This window comes from Excalfactoria chinensis, chromosome 8 (assembly GCF_039878825.1).
Source record: "Excalfactoria chinensis isolate bCotChi1 chromosome 8, bCotChi1.hap2, whole genome shotgun sequence".
Classification (NCBI taxonomy): Eukaryota; Metazoa; Chordata; class Aves; order Galliformes; family Phasianidae; genus Excalfactoria; species Excalfactoria chinensis.
The window spans coordinates 19,959,633-19,977,099 of NC_092832.1; the positions used below are offsets into that span (position 1 = coordinate 19,959,633).

At 48.9% G+C, this 17,467-nt stretch overlaps 2 protein-coding genes across 6 annotated transcripts in view; one reads left to right on the forward strand and one right to left on the reverse strand.

The window, feature by feature from the left end:
• Nucleotides 1-4,214, forward strand: part of MAST2 (microtubule associated serine/threonine kinase 2) — a 151,928-nt gene extending 147,714 nt beyond the window's left edge. For all 4 annotated transcript variants that reach the window (XM_072343106.1, XM_072343107.1, XM_072343108.1 and 1 more), the window contains one exon: nucleotides 408-4,214. In XM_072343106.1, coding sequence (XP_072199207.1) covers nucleotides 408-2,470 — 2,063 coding nt within the window. In that variant the 3' untranslated portion in view covers nucleotides 2,471-4,214. The remainder of the gene's footprint in view (nucleotides 1-407) is intronic.
• Nucleotides 4,215-9,999: 5,785 nt separating this feature from the next.
• PIK3R3 (phosphoinositide-3-kinase regulatory subunit 3) overlaps nucleotides 10,000-17,467 on the reverse strand; it is a 57,257-nt gene continuing 49,789 nt past the window's right edge. For both annotated transcript variants that reach the window (XM_072343470.1, XM_072343471.1), the window contains one exon: nucleotides 10,000-16,488. In XM_072343470.1, coding sequence (XP_072199571.1) covers nucleotides 16,287-16,488 — 202 coding nt within the window. In that variant the 3' untranslated portion in view covers nucleotides 10,000-16,286. The remainder of the gene's footprint in view (nucleotides 16,489-17,467) is intronic.

Consider the following 17,467-nt stretch of genomic DNA (forward strand, 5'->3'; position numbering starts at 1 on the left):
GTATTGTAAATTGCAGTGTTTTTGTAGCCATTTGACACATTTTCTCTATCATTTTGCAAAAAAAAGGAAACAAATTGGTGTTCTTATTTTGAGCCTACTGACAGTGAAGAGATTTACATCACATGAATAGCATTGGAACATGTGGCTTATCTATTTAGAGGGGTTTTTTTAACAGAAAAACATTGTGATAGCGTGGTGTTTTTTGCTATATTCTGGTGTTGTGACGATGGTGTGAATTTTCATTCATAAACCGTGGAATATTATCTCCTAATATTACTGCACTGCTTGATGATAACGTGACACTTTCTCTTGACTTTACATATCTTGTTTTCAATAACTTTTTTGAATGATCAATATGTATTAATCTTTTTGTCTTGTTTTGTTGTGTTTTTTTTTCCTCTCTTTAGTTGGTGGCAATTCTTCCCAGAGCAGCTCTCCCAGTTCCAGCGTTCCCAATTCTCCAGCCAGCTCTGGGCACATCCGACCAAGTTCACTGCATGGACTGGCACCAAAGCTTCAAAGGCAGTACAGATCTCCAAGGCGTAAGTCTGCAGGAAATATCCCTCTGTCACCACTAGCTCACACTCCATCACCAACACCACAGTCCACATCACCTCAGCGCTCCCCATCTCCTTTACCAGGACACTCAATTGGCAGCTCCAGTATTATTCAGTCTTTTCCAGTAAAACTACACTCCTCTCCACCACTGGTGAGACAGATTTCTCGCCCCAAAAGTGCTGAGCCGCCTCGATCTCCTTTGCTAAAGAGAGTGCAGTCAGCTGAGAAACTAGCTGCCTCACTGTCCTCTTCTGAGAAGAAGCTGGCGTCCTCACGGAAGCACAGCTTGGATATCTCTCACTCTGAGTTCAAGAAGGAGATGCTACAGAGAGATCCGAGTCTACAGAGCTTACAGGAATCTGTGAATGAAACAGTGGGTGGCAAACTCGGGCTAGCGGAAAAAGGGATGTTGCAGAAGCCGGGATCCCGAAAGTTGGGTGCAATCCGACAGGACAGAGTGGAGAGAAGGGAGTCTCTGCAGAAGCAGGAGGCCATAAGAGAAGTAGATTCTTCTGAAGATGAAACAGATGATGGTTCAGAGGATAGTCAGGATGGAAGAAGACTGGACAAGCCCCCGGACAGCGGAGATCAAGGCTCAGATTCTTATAACGAGGATAATAAATTTTCCTCTAAATTGGAAAGCAAGGATAGTATGGAAGATGATGCCTTTCTGCCTGAAGATCCAAAAGGTACAGAAGATTTGCAGAAAGGAAACAGTCAACAAACCAAGGCCGTTTCTGAGATGCTGCAAGTTGGTGTGCGCCCTTCCCCATCAGAGGTTCTTCCACAAACCTCTCCAGAAAACGTAGCTGGTTCAACAAAACCATTCCTAAGGCCAGAAACCACTTCAAAGGAACATAAATTGGTAGAAAACCAAACGTTTGAGCATTTTGGTCCAAAAGGCAAATCTTCTGAAGCAGTCAGAGAGCTGGGGGGAACTACTAGTGCTCAAAAACCAGTGGACTGCACCGAAAATATAAAGTGCCCATCTGTCAAACTCCCTGAGCTTGGACAGGGTGACACTGCAGGGGCCTCCAGTGGTGAACTTGACCTGAAAACCCCCCCGTTGTCAGAAATCAGTCAGAAAACACAAGATTCCAAACCTCTGCCAGCACTTTCATCTTGTTGCACAGCAAGTGTGAGCTCTCCTTGTTCAGTGAGCCCTGCGGATCATGGTGAGAAGGACCACAAGGGCACACTTCCATCTGCAGAACAAGACAGCACCTCACTTCTGCTTCCTATAGGTGACACATCTGAAAAAAGTCCCAGCTCATCCCAGGCAGAGAGTGCTCCATCTGCCAGCAAAGCAAACCAGAGCATGGTAGCAGGCACCGTGACCTCCACGCTGCTCGTCCCCTCTGCTATTGAGAGGGCACTCTCTGTGTCCCAGCTGGTGCCACTGGCACAGAGTGTTTTGGGCCCCTTAAAGCTCAGTATGGCTGGTTCTGGAGAGGCAGAAAAGAGAAAGGATTTCCCCCACTTGGGTGCCTCGTGTAAAGAAGAGAGAGATGGGAAGCAAAAAAAGCAGGAAGCTTCACAAGCAGGAGTGTGCCAGGAGAAGGCCAAACCATCCAGTGCTGATGGTTTGACAACAAGGAGCGCATCCTGCACGGAGTCACTAAGCTCAGTTAAACCTTGGGAGGCAACGTGTCCTATGGTGGCCAAAAAAGAGGCAACTTCCTGCAGCACTAAAGCATCAGAAGCACTGGGAGGTAGCGGCAAAGTGGCCCCAGCAAAGGAGCTGCCGCATGCTCTGGGACAAGCAGCTCCGAGAGCCTCTCCTGTGCCAGATGGCAGCACCAGGCCCTGCAAAGAAGGGACTCTCACACCGGCAAGAGGCAAAGAGGTTGGAAGTCAGCTAAAAACACAAGACTTTCCCCTGTCACATGATGGTGCTGTAAAGAAAACATAGCAGCATCCCCGGTACACGTGGACTGAAGCGTTCTGCATTCAAAATAGAGACTGCATGTTTGAATTTTGTAATATACACTAATATAAAATAGAACTTGTGTACATCTATTTTTGGGAGGGTTTTTTTCATACTGTTTTTTGTGTTTTTTCATCCTTGCTATTCTATTTTTGTACACAGTAATGCTTGCTGTTTGAGGTCTCTTTAGAACAGGGTATCGTTAAAGCAGGGCTAAAGAAGCAGTTTGCTGGTTTTCCCCCCCTGCCCTTTCGTTTTGCCTTGTTGTGCTTTTCCTTCCAGTTCTGCATTGAGGTCCCCAAAATTCTGAACACAAAAAAAGGCAGCTTACTTCAAAAATCTCCTGCTTTTCAGTTTTCCCTTTCAAATTCCATTGACGTTCCCAGGTACTGAATTATTTCCTTGGATTTACAATCAGGTTTTCTTCAACAAGGAGAAGAAAATACAATCTGGTCCATAAGTTACTCCAGAGCAAGAAATCCTCTCCAACTCAAGTAAGACCTCTGTCACCGTGGGCACGCACTCATCCTTAGAGGATGTGGAGGCAGGGAATGGAGGAGCTGGATGGAGAGGTAGCTCTGTCTTCTCCTTGAACCAAGTGAAAGTGTTTTATTCTTCTTTCAGAGAGAAATCTGTAAGCTGTTGTGGAGGGGAGATTCTTTTTATTTATCCTTTATAGGACACGTGGCAACTTCTCCTTGTTTTTAACATTTTAACAGTGTTTCATCATTTTCTGTTCTCTGCCTTCAATTTGTACCTTGCCCTGCCTTGGAAAAGGGAACCCCAGGGCAGGGCTGCCTCCAGGGCTGATTTTAAAGTAGGGAAATGTGTAGACTGGTATGTCTTGGGCCAAGGTATCTCAATGGTAAATGACCTTTCAAGACTTTTCCTTCTCTTGATGAGTCTCCATAGGTTGGGATTTAAGGTGTTCCTTGCCATTTCTAAACTGGGGTGTAGGAAATTTGCAGAGTTTTCCAAATCTGCCCATTTTAAAAAGGAAGAAACTACAAAGAGTTCTGACTCCTTGAGTTCTGTGGACAAGCTGCAAGCAAACTTCAAGACACATGTGATACGTTCAGATTTCAGCTTCGATAACTAGTTGATTTCCACTTGGTTGCATTAAACATCACTCTTGGCTCTTAGGTTTAGGCATTGCTTTGCTTTGAGCGTGACTGACTCTGGATAACAGTGCTCTTTGCTGAGGATTAGATCCATGATTATACACCGGTAATGTGGATGTTGACACCTACAGCACTGTAAGCCATTTGTTCATCCAATTCAAGGTTACTGTCAATGAACACTCCCGTCATTTGTCCCAGATTGTGCTCAGCTTTTACCCTAGTTGTGTCTGAGTGTATCTCTGCAGATCTAGCACCCTGCTCACTGTTCTTCTCTGTTAGAAGCTGAATGACCGTGCAGCAGTATTTCAAGCTAAAGCCTGCACCTCGCGGTCTGACTTCATCATGCGCTGCCTTCTTCGTTGTCTTGGCCTTTTCTGAGCTTCAAGTTTTGGTTCACTTTCCCTAAATGTAAATATGTTTTTATATGGGAATGTATTTTCTCCATCTCTTTCAACTTGATTTCATCCCAGTTCACAAAACTCTGAAATCTCGCCTTGCTTCTTTCTGCATAACCGTACTTCTCCCATCATATATGAGATTTTGGCTGCTTGGATTTCATTTCTGGACCAACTTTTGGTTTGGTTTGAGTTTTGTTTGTTTGTTTGTTTGTTTAAAAAACCATCTTTAAATGAGTGTTTACTCTGTGTGTCTGTGTGAACATGTATGGTGTTGTTAATACACTAGCCAAAGCCTCAGAGCTCCCACATAACACACAAATAAATCTTGCTGTGACAGCATTGAGAGCAGGGCCTGTTCTGTCTGTCGGCTCTCTTTGCTGGAGGTGTTAGGCTGCTCGTGTGCTCTTGGTTCCCTCTTGCAAGGGAAAGATAAACTCGTACAACCAGGGAGCTTTGCAACTTGGGTTGTTCCAAGCACCCAGCCCAGGCCCTGAGCTGGTGTAGCGTAAATGGGTGAAAAAGCAGCTGAAAAATGCATCTGCTGGGCTGTGTCAGCCTGAGCAGGTTGGAGGTGGCCGTGGAAGGCCCTAGCTGTGCTTGCTGCTGTCTTCTACTCCTCAGCTCCAGAACACGATGGTACAGTTACCCTTTCTTAGGCATTGTAAAACCACTTTGGTGTCACAGCTGTTGCTGCTTTAGCCCAAACGAGCCGACGAGGAGGTGAGGTGTGCATTTAGCTGCCTTGTTTGTGGCTGTGGTACAGAGTGATCGGTGCAATGGAAAAGCCAAAGCCATCCTGGTGACAGCCGGGTCCCCACTCCCTGCCCACCCTGCAGCTCCCCTCGGTGCAGCACTGGTCCAGTTTACACTGGGGCACCTTAGCTCAAAAGTTTGGGCAAAAAGATACTTCCTCTGAAACCGTGATGGAAAAGTAGGTGGAGGCAGCAAGATTTATTCCTTGCTAATTGCTGAAATACCTCCTCAGATGGCAGAATTCCTGTGCTGCGGAGGGAAGGAGAGGCACCGTGCCCTGAGATGCACAGCAGCACAGGGTTGGCCATGAGGGAGGTGGCAGGGTGTGAGTGCATCGTGGTGTCCGAGCCCTGCGGACAGCCATCGAGATCTGATGTTTCCCCGTTGATTTTCCCATTTGTTTGGTGGGTTTGGGTGTTTCCTGCCTCGTTGGCTGTGGGGTTGCGGCGCGGGAGCTGCTCCCCACCAGCACATCAGTGTTACTCTTCCCTTTGTCTCTTACTGTTGCAAACCAAGAGGAATGGATGGTATTTATTGTATATATTAGACATTAGCATTGTCACGGCCACTCCTGGGTCTGAATGTTGGAGGCCTTTGGCTGCTTGTTTCGCTGTGGGACGGGGTGGGATGACCGTGGTTTGGCTGCCACACTTTTGCATTAAGGTGTGATTTGAAGTATTTTATTCTCTTGTCCCGAAGAGGGGAAGATGAAGCCTTTCTCTGGTTTTCTCTTGCTGGCCGTGAAGGATAATGCTGTACTTCTGGTGGGAGGTTGGACAGCAGCGCGTGCGTTGTGTTGGTACCATATCAGGTGGCTGTGGGAGCACCCCGGGTGGGCCCCGCCGCGCCGCCTCACTCAGCACTTAGATAAGAGGAAGTGTGGAATCTCTGTGTTCTTAGAAACTTGAACAATTGCCACATAATAGCGGTGCAATAATTTTTATTCATGTTGTACCTGCATGTCGATGTTCAAATCCTCCTCCAAAATACATTTTTGGTTTTTTTTTTTACATAAATTCAAAGTTGTGTTGCTTTCTTATTTCTTCACCCTGCAGAGCTACGCGTGCCACGGCACGGGGCTTGGGTTGGGTTGGGCTGGGTTGGGTTGAGCTGTTTTGGGTTGGGTTGAGTTGGGCCGGGTTGGGTTGTGTTGGCTTGACCTGATGGAGGCAAATGCTGACGGTGAGAGCTGTGACAGCTGGGCTGCCCCCAGGGCCATCTCTGTTGTGGTGATGGTGGATGGGGACGGGGCTCAGGCAGGCCCTCACGTCCCTGGCCCTGGAAACCCCCAGGGCTGCCCACAGCCACCCCCACCTTCATCCCGTGCCAGCGTGCTTTGGATTTGAAACACTGATTAGGGCTGACCTCATATTCCAGAGCTTACTTTGCAGTCGCTAATGAAGGATTAAGAATGTTAAGCTAATTAGCAATCAGCAAACGAGGGCTCAGTCAGTGTTCTCAGCTGGGTGTGCTGTCAATGAAGCGGTCACTGGGTGGTGGGTACAAACGGCTCCCAGGGGCCTGGTGACACTGCTGGGCTGACAGAGCTCACTGCTGCCACAGCGGAGCCAGGGCTGCAAAGGAAATAGGAATGTGGTATTTTCCACCTGAATTCCTCTGGAATCAGCTCCACCCGGTGCCCGTATGGCTCTGAGGCTGCGGTTGACAGGAAGCTCTGAGCCAGGGCTGGGGCTGCCCTCGGGTTCTGTTGCTCGCTACCATCTCCTGCTCTGCTTTGTGCCGCTGTGCTGTGTCATGGCCTGGGCACGCCGCGATGGGCTGTTCTGGGCAGGCAAAGGGATAAAACTGTGCAAAATGTGGAGATAATGGGCTCAGATCCACCCTGCTGCCATCAGCCCTGGTGACAGCCCCGTTGTCGCATCTCTCTGCCCATTAATCCCCGAGCTGCGCCTGTGTCAGCAGCTGTCCCGAACCTCCTCCTGCTGAGCTCAGCTGTGGGGCATCCCCGCTGCTGGTGGGGATTTGGGGTCTGCTCTGGGGTCTGATTGCCCCTGGGGATGTCAGTGCTGGCACCCATCCTTACTCTTGTATCAGCCCGGTGTAGGGATGAGCCGCTCACTCCTCCTGGGGAACATGACCCGGTGAGGAGCCCCCCGTGCTCCAGAGGCACCAACACTTTCCTTTGGGGAAAAGCCCCTGGGTGCTCACTGAGCCCTGTGCATTTTTTCAGCAGCTGCAAGAGGGTCCCGTCCAAAGCCAACATCCGCAGGGCCAGGAGGAGGAGGAGGCTGATCCTCAGCTGCCGGCTCTCTCCAGACGCTGACTCTCTTTCTCCACATCCCCTCCCATTCCCGCTGGCAGCAGCGAGGCCGTGCTTCCTGCCGGAAAATATTCGGGATGAGGGCAGACGGGGGGTCCCGTTATGCACCCCGTGCTCTATGGGGGGGTTGGGGTGATGGCAGTTGGAGCCTTTGGGGTGAAGGCACTGCCCAGCCCCGTGTGCTTTGAGCGCTCGCAGCCCCCATTGGGGGATCTGGCTCTGATCCCAGCGCTGAGAAATTCCTCCTAGAAATTACAGGCGTGAAGGAAAATTACGCCTTGAAAGAGGAAGAAAAAAATATATGTAAGTGTGACACAGTGAGAGAAGAAAACAGCCCCAGCCCCGCCATCAAAGCCCCGCGCAGCTGGAAGCTCCGGCAGGAACCTTCCCGGGTGTGTTTGCCCAGCGGCAGTGAAAGGCCGCTTTGTTCCCAGCCTTGCCTTCGCCCCCATGGGATCGGTCCAATGGGGCCGACGTCGCCACCGGGTGCTGCAGGTGCGGGGTGCTGCTCACTGTGATGCTTCTGTCCCCACAGCCAACCCTGAAGGACGTATGTCCCAGTGCCCTGCTGTCCCTGTTGGCCCCTCTTCCGCACCTTGATTTTCCTTCTCATCTCTTCCCAAACTTCAGGCCAAACTTATGTGCCTGTTTAGGGTTTTTTTTTTTAAGAGCTATTCTTGTTGCCTGGGCCTGTTTCTCAAGATGCACCACTCCACAGAAGAGGAATTTCCCTCTGATAACTTCTTGCAGGCTCAGGGGTGTGTGGGCTCTGCTTGGCTGGGACAGCTGGGTCTGGATAAAGGTCCCCCTGGTCAAATCCTGAGGACCTGGGATCCTGCATCCTCCAAGTGCCACATCCCAAGGTCCCAAATCTCCCGGATGCTGTACTCTCCATGAGCCATATCCCTGAGTCCCACATCCACCATGTCCCCCATCCCCAGCTCTGGTGCCCAGGGCACAGGGACTCTCAGGCCAAGCTCCAGCTTTCTAGCATCTCCCATGGGGTCAACTGAAGTCCCCCCCAGCCCCCAAGGCATTCCCTCTGCCCGTTTTGGGCTGGGAAGGCTGCCTCTGGCCGAGCCCCAGCCCGGAAATCTCGGCCGGGCTTTGGCTCAGCTTGGTGGGGAAGGCTGCCGAGAACAGACCGGCCCTGTGCAAAAATGGGAACCGTGTTGCTGATGAAAAAGTGCTTTCTTTGGGTAGGATGTTTGTGTTTCCCTTGGCTCAGCAGCAGCAGGAGCGTGCACAGCACCTGCCCGGGGCAGCGGGGCTCTGCTTGCTGCACACCACAGCCCCTTGAGCTGTTAGAGTGGGAAGAGGTGGGGGAAGATCCCCAGGGCTCCCCATCCCGCTCTTGGACCCTTTCTGGCTGGTTCTGTCTGCAGCAGCTCCAGGAAGAAAACCAGGAACAAGGGCTGGGCTTGGCCCCGTTGATTGGGAGTGGTGTGAAGCTGGGGGGCTCAGGTGCTCAATTCCATACATCCGTATTTCCATTCCAGCTGTGTGTGAGAGCACAGGGGAACATGTTGTGGCTCGGTCGTGGCAACAAATGGTGGCTCTCAAAGTAAACCCTGATGGTTTGAGCTTGTCCGCAATGAGCTGAACCAAATCCTGAGGTCTGAGCCCAAGCCCTCCCTGTGTTTGTATCAGGCTGTCGCCTGAGGAGGGCCGTCTATTGACACGTTTGTTTTCAGCCCTCTTTCCCCATAGGGAAGAGCCTTGCCATTTATCTGTCACTGCGCCGGTCCCAGCCCTGGGGGGACATCCTGCGTCAGCATCCTGTGACCATCTGTCTGTCCATCTGTCTGTCTGTCCGACCCTCCATCCCACGCCCCTGCCCTGCGGGGCCCCCAGCTCCTGCCTGCTCTCGGGGTGAAGCCGGGGACCCGCAGGAAGCGGCGCGGTGCTGCTGGGGATGGAAAAACCCCGGGATGTGCCCTTTCTGCGGGTGCTGTTTTTCTTTCCATCCAGTCAGCACAGCCGCTTGGAAATTTCCTACGCTGGCTCCCGGCTGCAGTGTTTTCCTAAATGAAACGACGCGCCCGGCAAAGCCCTGAGCAGTGATTTGCCCGTCAGCGCTTCACATCCTTCCTGTGCTGCTGCCCCATCGGCCCTTCTTATAAAATACGACCAGATAATGAAATAAAAGAGAGGTTCCCAGGAGCGCCTCCTGCTCCTCCCCGCTGTTTCCCATGGCCGTACCCCTCGCTGCCCTGCGGCCCCTTCTGGTGCTGGATCCCCCCACGTAGAGCTGATGATGGAGTGCAGAAATGCTGACTCAGCGGTCAGAAAGGCTGACTCAGCGCTTTGGGAAATGCCAGCGCAGCATTTTTAGGAAATGGTCAGTAGAAATGCTGAGCCGTGGGCTCAGCGATGCCCTGAGGAAGCAGTCTGCAAACTGTGCTCGTGCACACGCATGTGCAGGCCAGGCCCCGAGCCCTCGGGTGCTCACACTCCCCTTGTTTGTCACCAGGTTTGTCCCCATATCCCCCATTGGGGCAGTGCAGGCTGGAATGTGGCTCAGCCCCAGCAGATCAGCCCTCAGCCTGTCCTGCCCGAAGGAGCAGCCAGCAGCAGCACATCCCAACCACGCTGCGTTTCTGCATTCATTAGAAAGAGCCACCAGTCCGTCCTTCTCAAACATTACATCTCAATGTGCTTTATTGCAATTCTTTATTGCATTTTGATCTAGAGCAAGTAGGCCCAGGATGCTTAGTGTCTGGGATTTAAAAGCCCAACCATCTATTAAAAAGAAAGTACAGCAAAACCGTAACACATCCGGTGACAAGTACAGTGTCGCATTACTGATCTAGGAACTACAGCACGACTTGTCCGAGCACACCAACGTACAATTGGTTTCCTTAGGAAGCGCTTTGTTTCTTTCTTAGAAGTTAAACTACATGAATTCCTTTTTATTATTATTATTTTTTTGTTTCTTTTTTTCTTTTTTTTTTTTTTTTGACTACACCATCAACGACAGAAGAACGGCTTTTACACGGAGAACAAACAAGTTGTACCAAAGTTACATGCTGGGGATTCATACGGAAAGAAAAGAAGTCGAAGCGGGTTCCCAACAGAGGCGGCGGTTTCCCTTAAAGAAAATGGGAGTCAAATCATAATGAAAAGGATCAAAGCGCAGGCGGTACCAGCAGTGCTGCTGCTGCAGCCCCACGCCCCGCACACAAAGCGCCGCTGCCCCTCACGGCAGCACGGGGGGTTTCCTTCCCCAGACCTTTTGCTTTCGGTGGGTTTCAGCGCGGTGTCTCGGAGCAAACAGCTGGAACCCACGTGCAGTTCAGCTTACAGGAGGAGCACCCCCCAGGAAACCCGTCCTGCAGTTCAGAAGCACGGATTGGAGGTGGTCAGGACCAGCTCCTCGTCGTGTGCGGAAATGAGCCCAGCTCTGCCCATGCAGGACGTGCTAGAGGTGGGTTCTGGTAAGGTTTCCAGGGGGCAGCGCCACTTACAGCTAATGCATATCAATGTGTATGGGAATATATTGTACATTTATCTATATACATACAGTACAGATACGCACGCGCACGCACACACACAGATGATGCAGACCATTACAATCCCGTGGTGCAATTAACAGCCAGATATACAAAATTAACAGGTTTAGTCAAAACGACCTCTGCCCGACACTTAGGAACACAACGCAGCCCCAAACCCATCCGCACAGCCGCACTGCAGCTGAGCCCTGCGGGCCCAAAGTCACAGCCTGGCAGCAGGCTGATGGCCGCCCCTGGCGCTCCCATTGCTGGACACGATCCTCTTTATCCAAGCAACCCAAAGCCCCTTCCCTGACCTGGTGCAGGGACAGCACAGCGGGGCTGGGCTGAGCACCACCAGCCCAAAAACAGCATTGGGGAAGGGTCAAACTAAAGCTGCTTTGTCTAATGGTGATTCTTCATTGGGATTTTCCATGTTCTGTATTTGTAAAGGCAGCTTTTGGAATAAACGCTGTCCTAAAGTACAGGGATTCAAAAAAAAAAACCAACCAACCCTGCAAATTCTGCATCAGTTGTATGGAGCCAGCCCCACACCTGGAGCACCGCCACCATCCCAACAGTTAACAGGCCCGGCGCTATCTGTGAACAAACAGGAAGGAATTGAAAAGGTTTCAAAAGAAATTCTTTCCCTTCCCGTTGGGTGGAAAACATTCCTGCCCACAGAATGCAAGAGTGACAAAAATGTTGGCCAAGCTCCCCCCAGCCCAGCAGAACGCAGCTCCTCGCACAGCCTTCCTTCGGCCAGCAGCTCCGCTCCTGGCAGCACGAGCTGTGCCAAAGGAAACCAGGGATCAGCGGCTGCATTTCCTTCCAGCACAGAGCTGCAATCCTTCACAACTTCTATTAACTTCCTGACCGCTCCTTGCAGTGCACACAGAGGACAACAAAGAAGCCCAGGCTTTCGGCCTGCACTGTGGGAGTGGCTCTGCTCTGCATCCCCTTTCTTTCACGGTCAAAGACGGAGCTCCCACACCAGCACCTGCTGCTGCTCCGCCACGTCACAACCAGGGAAGCTTTGGGATGCTGACCCTTCCCCTTTTCAAAGCTACTCCGAGGCTGTTCGCATGCTAAAGTGGAGTAAGCGTAACCTGCTCCCCTCCCTGCTTCATTCCTTGGGAACGTATTTTGACTTTGCTGATTCAAAAGCAGATGTTGCAAATTAACAGAAGGAAACTACGCATATAAAAGTCTGACTTGAAAGATGATCCGAACAAAACCACCCCTGCCCCATCCTAATGCTTTGTCAAACTGCGTTTTGAACCTGCCTCGCACCCCTCCCGGCCCACAAGCAGTACCTGTTTCATGTCTGCACAGTGCAGCAAACATACGAGACTCACTAACAGTTCAGATTTTTATTCCCTGGTAGCGTAACAAAAATAACAAATAAACACGACATTCAAAAACAGAAGAGAGATTGTTCAAGTACCAAATAAGGGGCTTTTCCCACCCAAAGCTGTGACACTCCTGCAGCAATTCCGCACTCCATCTGGGCTCAGGACACGCAGCCCTCGCTCCCTGTCCTCCCCAGAGCCGCACCGAGTGCCACCCTGCATTTCCACAGTCCCCATTACAGTTGCCTGGCTTTGCAAAGGACAAACTTTGGTTTTTGCCTCGCTATGACTTGGATTGGGATATGATGAAGTACAAACTCTTCTCTTGGACACGGCTTTCTGTTGTGGGACTCTTGCTTACATGAGTGTCAGCGAGAAAAGAATCAGGCCCATCACATTAAATGGAAAACTTCTTGATGTTCTGCCACATCAAGAGAGAGGAGTGTGGAAAGAGCGGTTTTGTTTTTGGCATGAGACAGAGGGATGTACTGGATCTACACTCTGCATTGCAACCACCCAGCGGTGCAAAGCAGCTGAGAACTGTAACAAAAGTCAACACAATACGAGCCCTGAATGTGGAACATCCCAGCTGGGGGGGTGGGCATAGGCTGCTCCTGCTCCACACACCCTGAGACGTCCCTCTGCTACCGGGTTGGTTACTTCCATTCTAAAATTACTCAAAACCAGTATAGAAATGAGTGGGAAAAGATCATAACTTACAAGCTTCAAAACATGGCACTCTTGGCTGACGTAACGGGGCCAATGGCAACTGTGGAAGTCGGCCCGAATTCCCATCCATCCAAATACAAAATACTGAATCACCCCTGATCCCTGCAAATATACTTCAAAACAGATTAGAAGAAACTGTGCATATCAGAGTTTCGACGTTCCCACCCCACCCCCCGCCCCCATTTAATACTGTGCAAAAGTTATTTATTTAACCCTACATATATATTTAATACAACATGGGTCAATGAAATCAGTTCTCCTCAGACCACAGACTGACATGAAGCTGCTGCCACACCGGTGAGACCTTCCCCCTCTTTCCTCCTGACATTCTGACTCTTGAAACCAAAGCTTTCTTGCATTTTACTGCTTTAAAAGAACTCGAGTTCCTTTGTTTTGCCTTTATGTTCACATTTCCTGTATTTGTTTTAGGCTTACCAGCTGTTCTATTGTACGAGGGTGTAATCCCGTACCTCGCTGGCCTGGTTCTGATTTCTCAGCCATGCAAGTTCACAACTACTGGAAGCAATGCTTTGTCTCCCCGGTCCAATGCCGCTGAGCAAACAGAAGCAGGCTGAGCGCACAAAGGCAGCAGGACCAAGCCCTTGCTCAGCCGATGATGGCAGCTCCCCGTGTCAGTTGGTTCGTACCCATTTTTTCCCTTGCCATACGAGTGCAAATCTGATGCGAAAAGAATCAGTGCAATGGCACGTGAGGGTCGCAGGGCACTAATGCCGGCAGCGTGGCTTCGGGTGCCTAAAACAAATACAAAAAGACACAGGGGGCAAAACATAGGGAGGAGTGAATACAAGCAGCACAGCCTTCATCTGCGTACAGACCTCTTCCAAAGGTTTGGGCCAAAGAGGATTTCAAAGAACGCTTCAAGATGGCTGTTGGCTCTGAGCACAGCGTTCACAGCAAAAGCATCACCTGTGATTAGCAAAGAGATCTCTGAGAGAGACGAGCCAGCACCTGAACTCACTCACACCACTGCAAAGCCAAGATCCTGCCAGAGACGCCAGTGGGATTACGCAGTGTTTGCGTTGGCATGGCCGGGGCCGGAGCCTGGACCAAGACCTCACAGGATCAGTGAGATTCCACAACAGGGAAACTTCAGGCAGCCCCGCTTTTCTACCCCGCTGCTGTCAGTACTGAGAGGGTGTGCCAGGACTTATGGGCTGAAAGCAGACCTGTGCATTTTTAGAACAAAACCAAGCCCGAGCGCGATCTAATAAGGTAGCAGATGTCCCTTGGACAAAAGCAGGGATGAGAATTACGTGGCCCACCAGCTCTGAATGGTAACACTGTAAAAGGAGAGCCCGGAGATCACAGGGGCACAGAAAACACTCACAAACTCCTGTAGCAAAGGCTTTTCCCCAGGAATGAGGCACCTGGCTCTCATTTGTGCCTTTGAATTGATTTCCCATGTAATGCATTTGGACCGAATCCAGCACTGAGGGAACATCAGATGCACAAGAGGTGTGAGAACGGCGGCTCCACAGCTACCAGATTTGAACTACTAATTGCCCAAGAGGTGGGGCAAGGTTCTTTCAAAAGAAAACTGTCCACATCCATACACAACAGAGGATTCCATTCCAGATTTTCACCCAGAGCAAAGGCTACATCAGCAATTTCCCTTTTCTTGGGGAAGCAGGACAGAAGGAACACGAGCAGACATGGGGCACTTTGATAGGACAGATTACATGAACTTCCTTCTCTGTTTCTCAGCTTTGGTTAAGTTTTGTAGCGTTTCACTGAATAAGAAAAGTGGAATCTACGCAATTCTTTGCCAGCAGATTACACTTGCTGGCTGATTAGAAAGTGCCTGGGACGTGTCAGAGTCATTAGTGCAAAAGAAAACATCTCACGGGCATGCCAGGCAACCAGACTGCCTTCCTTGCAACGGCTGTCAGTGCTTCAGGCCTGTCATTTCCCTGCTTGCAAATTCACAACATTCAGTTAAATAATACTTATCGTGTAAACATTAAATATCAACAGGCCTGGCATTCCTCCCCACGCATTACAGAAAACCCACATTTAAACAGGAAATCAGCCACAGGGTCAGAAACAGGTCTACAGCATTCCCAGATCTGCATGACTGTCTGCTTCCTGTCCTGTACAATGGGTGCATTTCAAGAGAACAGTTTCCAGTAATAGGAACAAAAGTAACTTTCAAGGTTGCACACTAAACAATTAATTTGCCGGTTATGCTTTGATGCCAAATGGCTCAGTTTGCCAAACTTAGCTCTTTTTCATTTTAGAAGCTTAAGGAATGGAAATAAGCTGCTTTGTATGGTGTCCAAGGAGGGGATTTATTGGATGATTGCTATACTTGACAAAGCCCAGGACTACCTTCTCCAGTATTTGACAGCAGCCTTTGCCAAAGGATGGTACCAGACACGCAATGACTGAGGAGTACAGCTCTGTTCCTTCCCTTCCTGCGTTTTGCCCTATGTCCAAAATAACTACGAGGGAATTTAGATCATACCACTGTAACATCTTGCCTGACAGCAGTGGTGCGAAAGTTCAGAATCTGGCTTGCAAATGATAATCAGCGTGCTCACTTCTACACAGACCTCAGTGGCTACTCCTCAAGAAATCACTTGGTCCAATAAGCCATCCAGAAGCATGAGATTGCACCTGCCTCTTCTATATCAAAATCAAGCATTACAAGAGTCTGTCATTGTTCAGCAAGACAACTGCAACATGTGAGTGCAAGCTTCATTCTAGTTTACATTCTGAAGCACCTATCTTTAACAACAGACAAGAGAATCCCATGCTGAGGAGTGGGAGGAAGGGAGGGATGATAAAAGAGAGGAGTGAGCAGTTACATCAGATCAGACAAATTTAGTGTTTTGAAGCCACACAACATTTCAGCTTTTCCTTTTATTTGTTTCAAGTTTTGGTGTAGAAATTATGTGCGGATGCCAACGCAACCTTCCCCATAAGTGCTCAATCTAGCAACAAAGTTTTGGTGTGTTCAATTTGGTTATAAATGTTTCCTTTAAGTGAAGACCTGTAGTGCCATTGAAACCAAAACTTCATCACTGTTGGCAAAAAAAAAAAATAAAGCAACTTTTCTTTACAAGCATTTTCCATTTAAATAAAAACCTGAAGCTTTCTCATTATTCCTTTGGTCTTCTCTCACCAAATTCCACGCTACCTCAAGACAAGCCCTCTTTTGGAAGTTCGTCTGAATCGCAGTGAAGCTGCTAAAATTAACAGAGAAGAATTGCTGTGGTAGTTTCCTCCCTAGCTTCTTGGGAGTTTAAGACTGAAAGACATTACTGATGCCTCAAACAGAGGCTTCATATTGTCTCTACTAGAACAAGAGAAAACAAACTCCAATTAGAAGTTCCACTGAAGGTGCCTGGCCAAAAATCATCTCCAGAAAACAATGTTTTGCTTCCAGTATTTCTGTATGGGTTTTGTTGAGTCTATTCCCCTCATAAGGAAACAAAAGTATCAGTGTAAAAGCACAGCTGAGCTTTTAAGGTAGCACCAGGACACCTACACCCAAGTTGTCGTCTTGTTGCTGCTAGGCCTCTTTTTGATTCACATTCACAGAATCACTTCTTGTGCAAAACAAGCAGTCTAAGGAGAAAGAATGCCCTCCGAGTTCTAATAAAAACTGTAGAAAAGAATCCAAGATAGCCAACACTTTCCTCCTGCCCAAAATTTATCTGCAAAGAGAAGGGGGCATCTGTGCGTAGACAGGGTAGGCAAGCCTGACATTGAGGGAATCGTTGTGTTGAACAAGGGATGTCTGCTGGTAATGAAGAACCAGATCTTTAAGTGTGCTGTACAGATTATATGGTTCTGCAAACCCATAACCTCTTGGAGTGCTGTAGATCACACAGTGTTTCACTTCTCCATCAGCTCTGCAAGGAAAGAAAACAGGAGAGCTTGACACCAAGGAACAAACCCGAAGTGACAGTCTATTAACAATTAACTAATGCAGCAACACTGCCAGTCACTAAATTACATAATGGAGGACTCAGTAGACGCAAGCAGAGGAGATTAATAGTCTGCGAAGAAACAGTGCTTCAGGGCATGTGATTAAATACTCTTGCATAAGAATCCACCCAAGAAGCCTCCTCTGTCCCAGCAGCACAATTCCCTGCTGCATTGTTCTCCAAACATTTCTTGGGAAAAAAAGTCAAGACTTTAACCAAGAAGATGAGCACCTGAAAATAGCAATGACTTTGTGCTCAGCTTGTTTGGAAACCTTTCCACTAAGTAAGTGCACAAGCCAAAGCCCACACGTTCTTAGGACCTACAGAATATTTCATGAAATACAGCTCTAATTTTCAGTGTGCATTTTCTAATGTTGAGCATGGCATAGGTTCAAGTTGGTTCATTATCTGAAGTCATAGCTACAGAGTCCCTAACTTGGCAATGCTTTTACTGGAACACGGTATTTCCAAGGCTGCTAGAATAACTCATCTGCCAAAAAGATCAAGTATTATGTAATCCCCATACTGAAGCCTTTTACAATCCAAGTCACATGTAGGAACAGGTTATGCTAAGCCATTCCTTTGCTATAGTGTAGTGTGATACCAACCAAGTGAAAGTATCTGATGTCACTTCATTGACTGTGACAAACAGGTATCTCAAACACAGCAGATACTACAGTCTTCGGTTACCTTGAGGTGATATACCTTCACATATTCATTTCCCAGACTTGCTTTCAGATGCAATTAACCTCATGTGAAATAAATCAGTGAAAGCCATTTTGCACTCGAGAACAGGCTTGAAGGATTTTTAGATAATGGAATCAGAGTTTTTCTGACCTCCATTACACCAGCATAAAACAAAGTGAAACACAAGAAATCAATGCAAGGCTGTGTGAATGTCAAA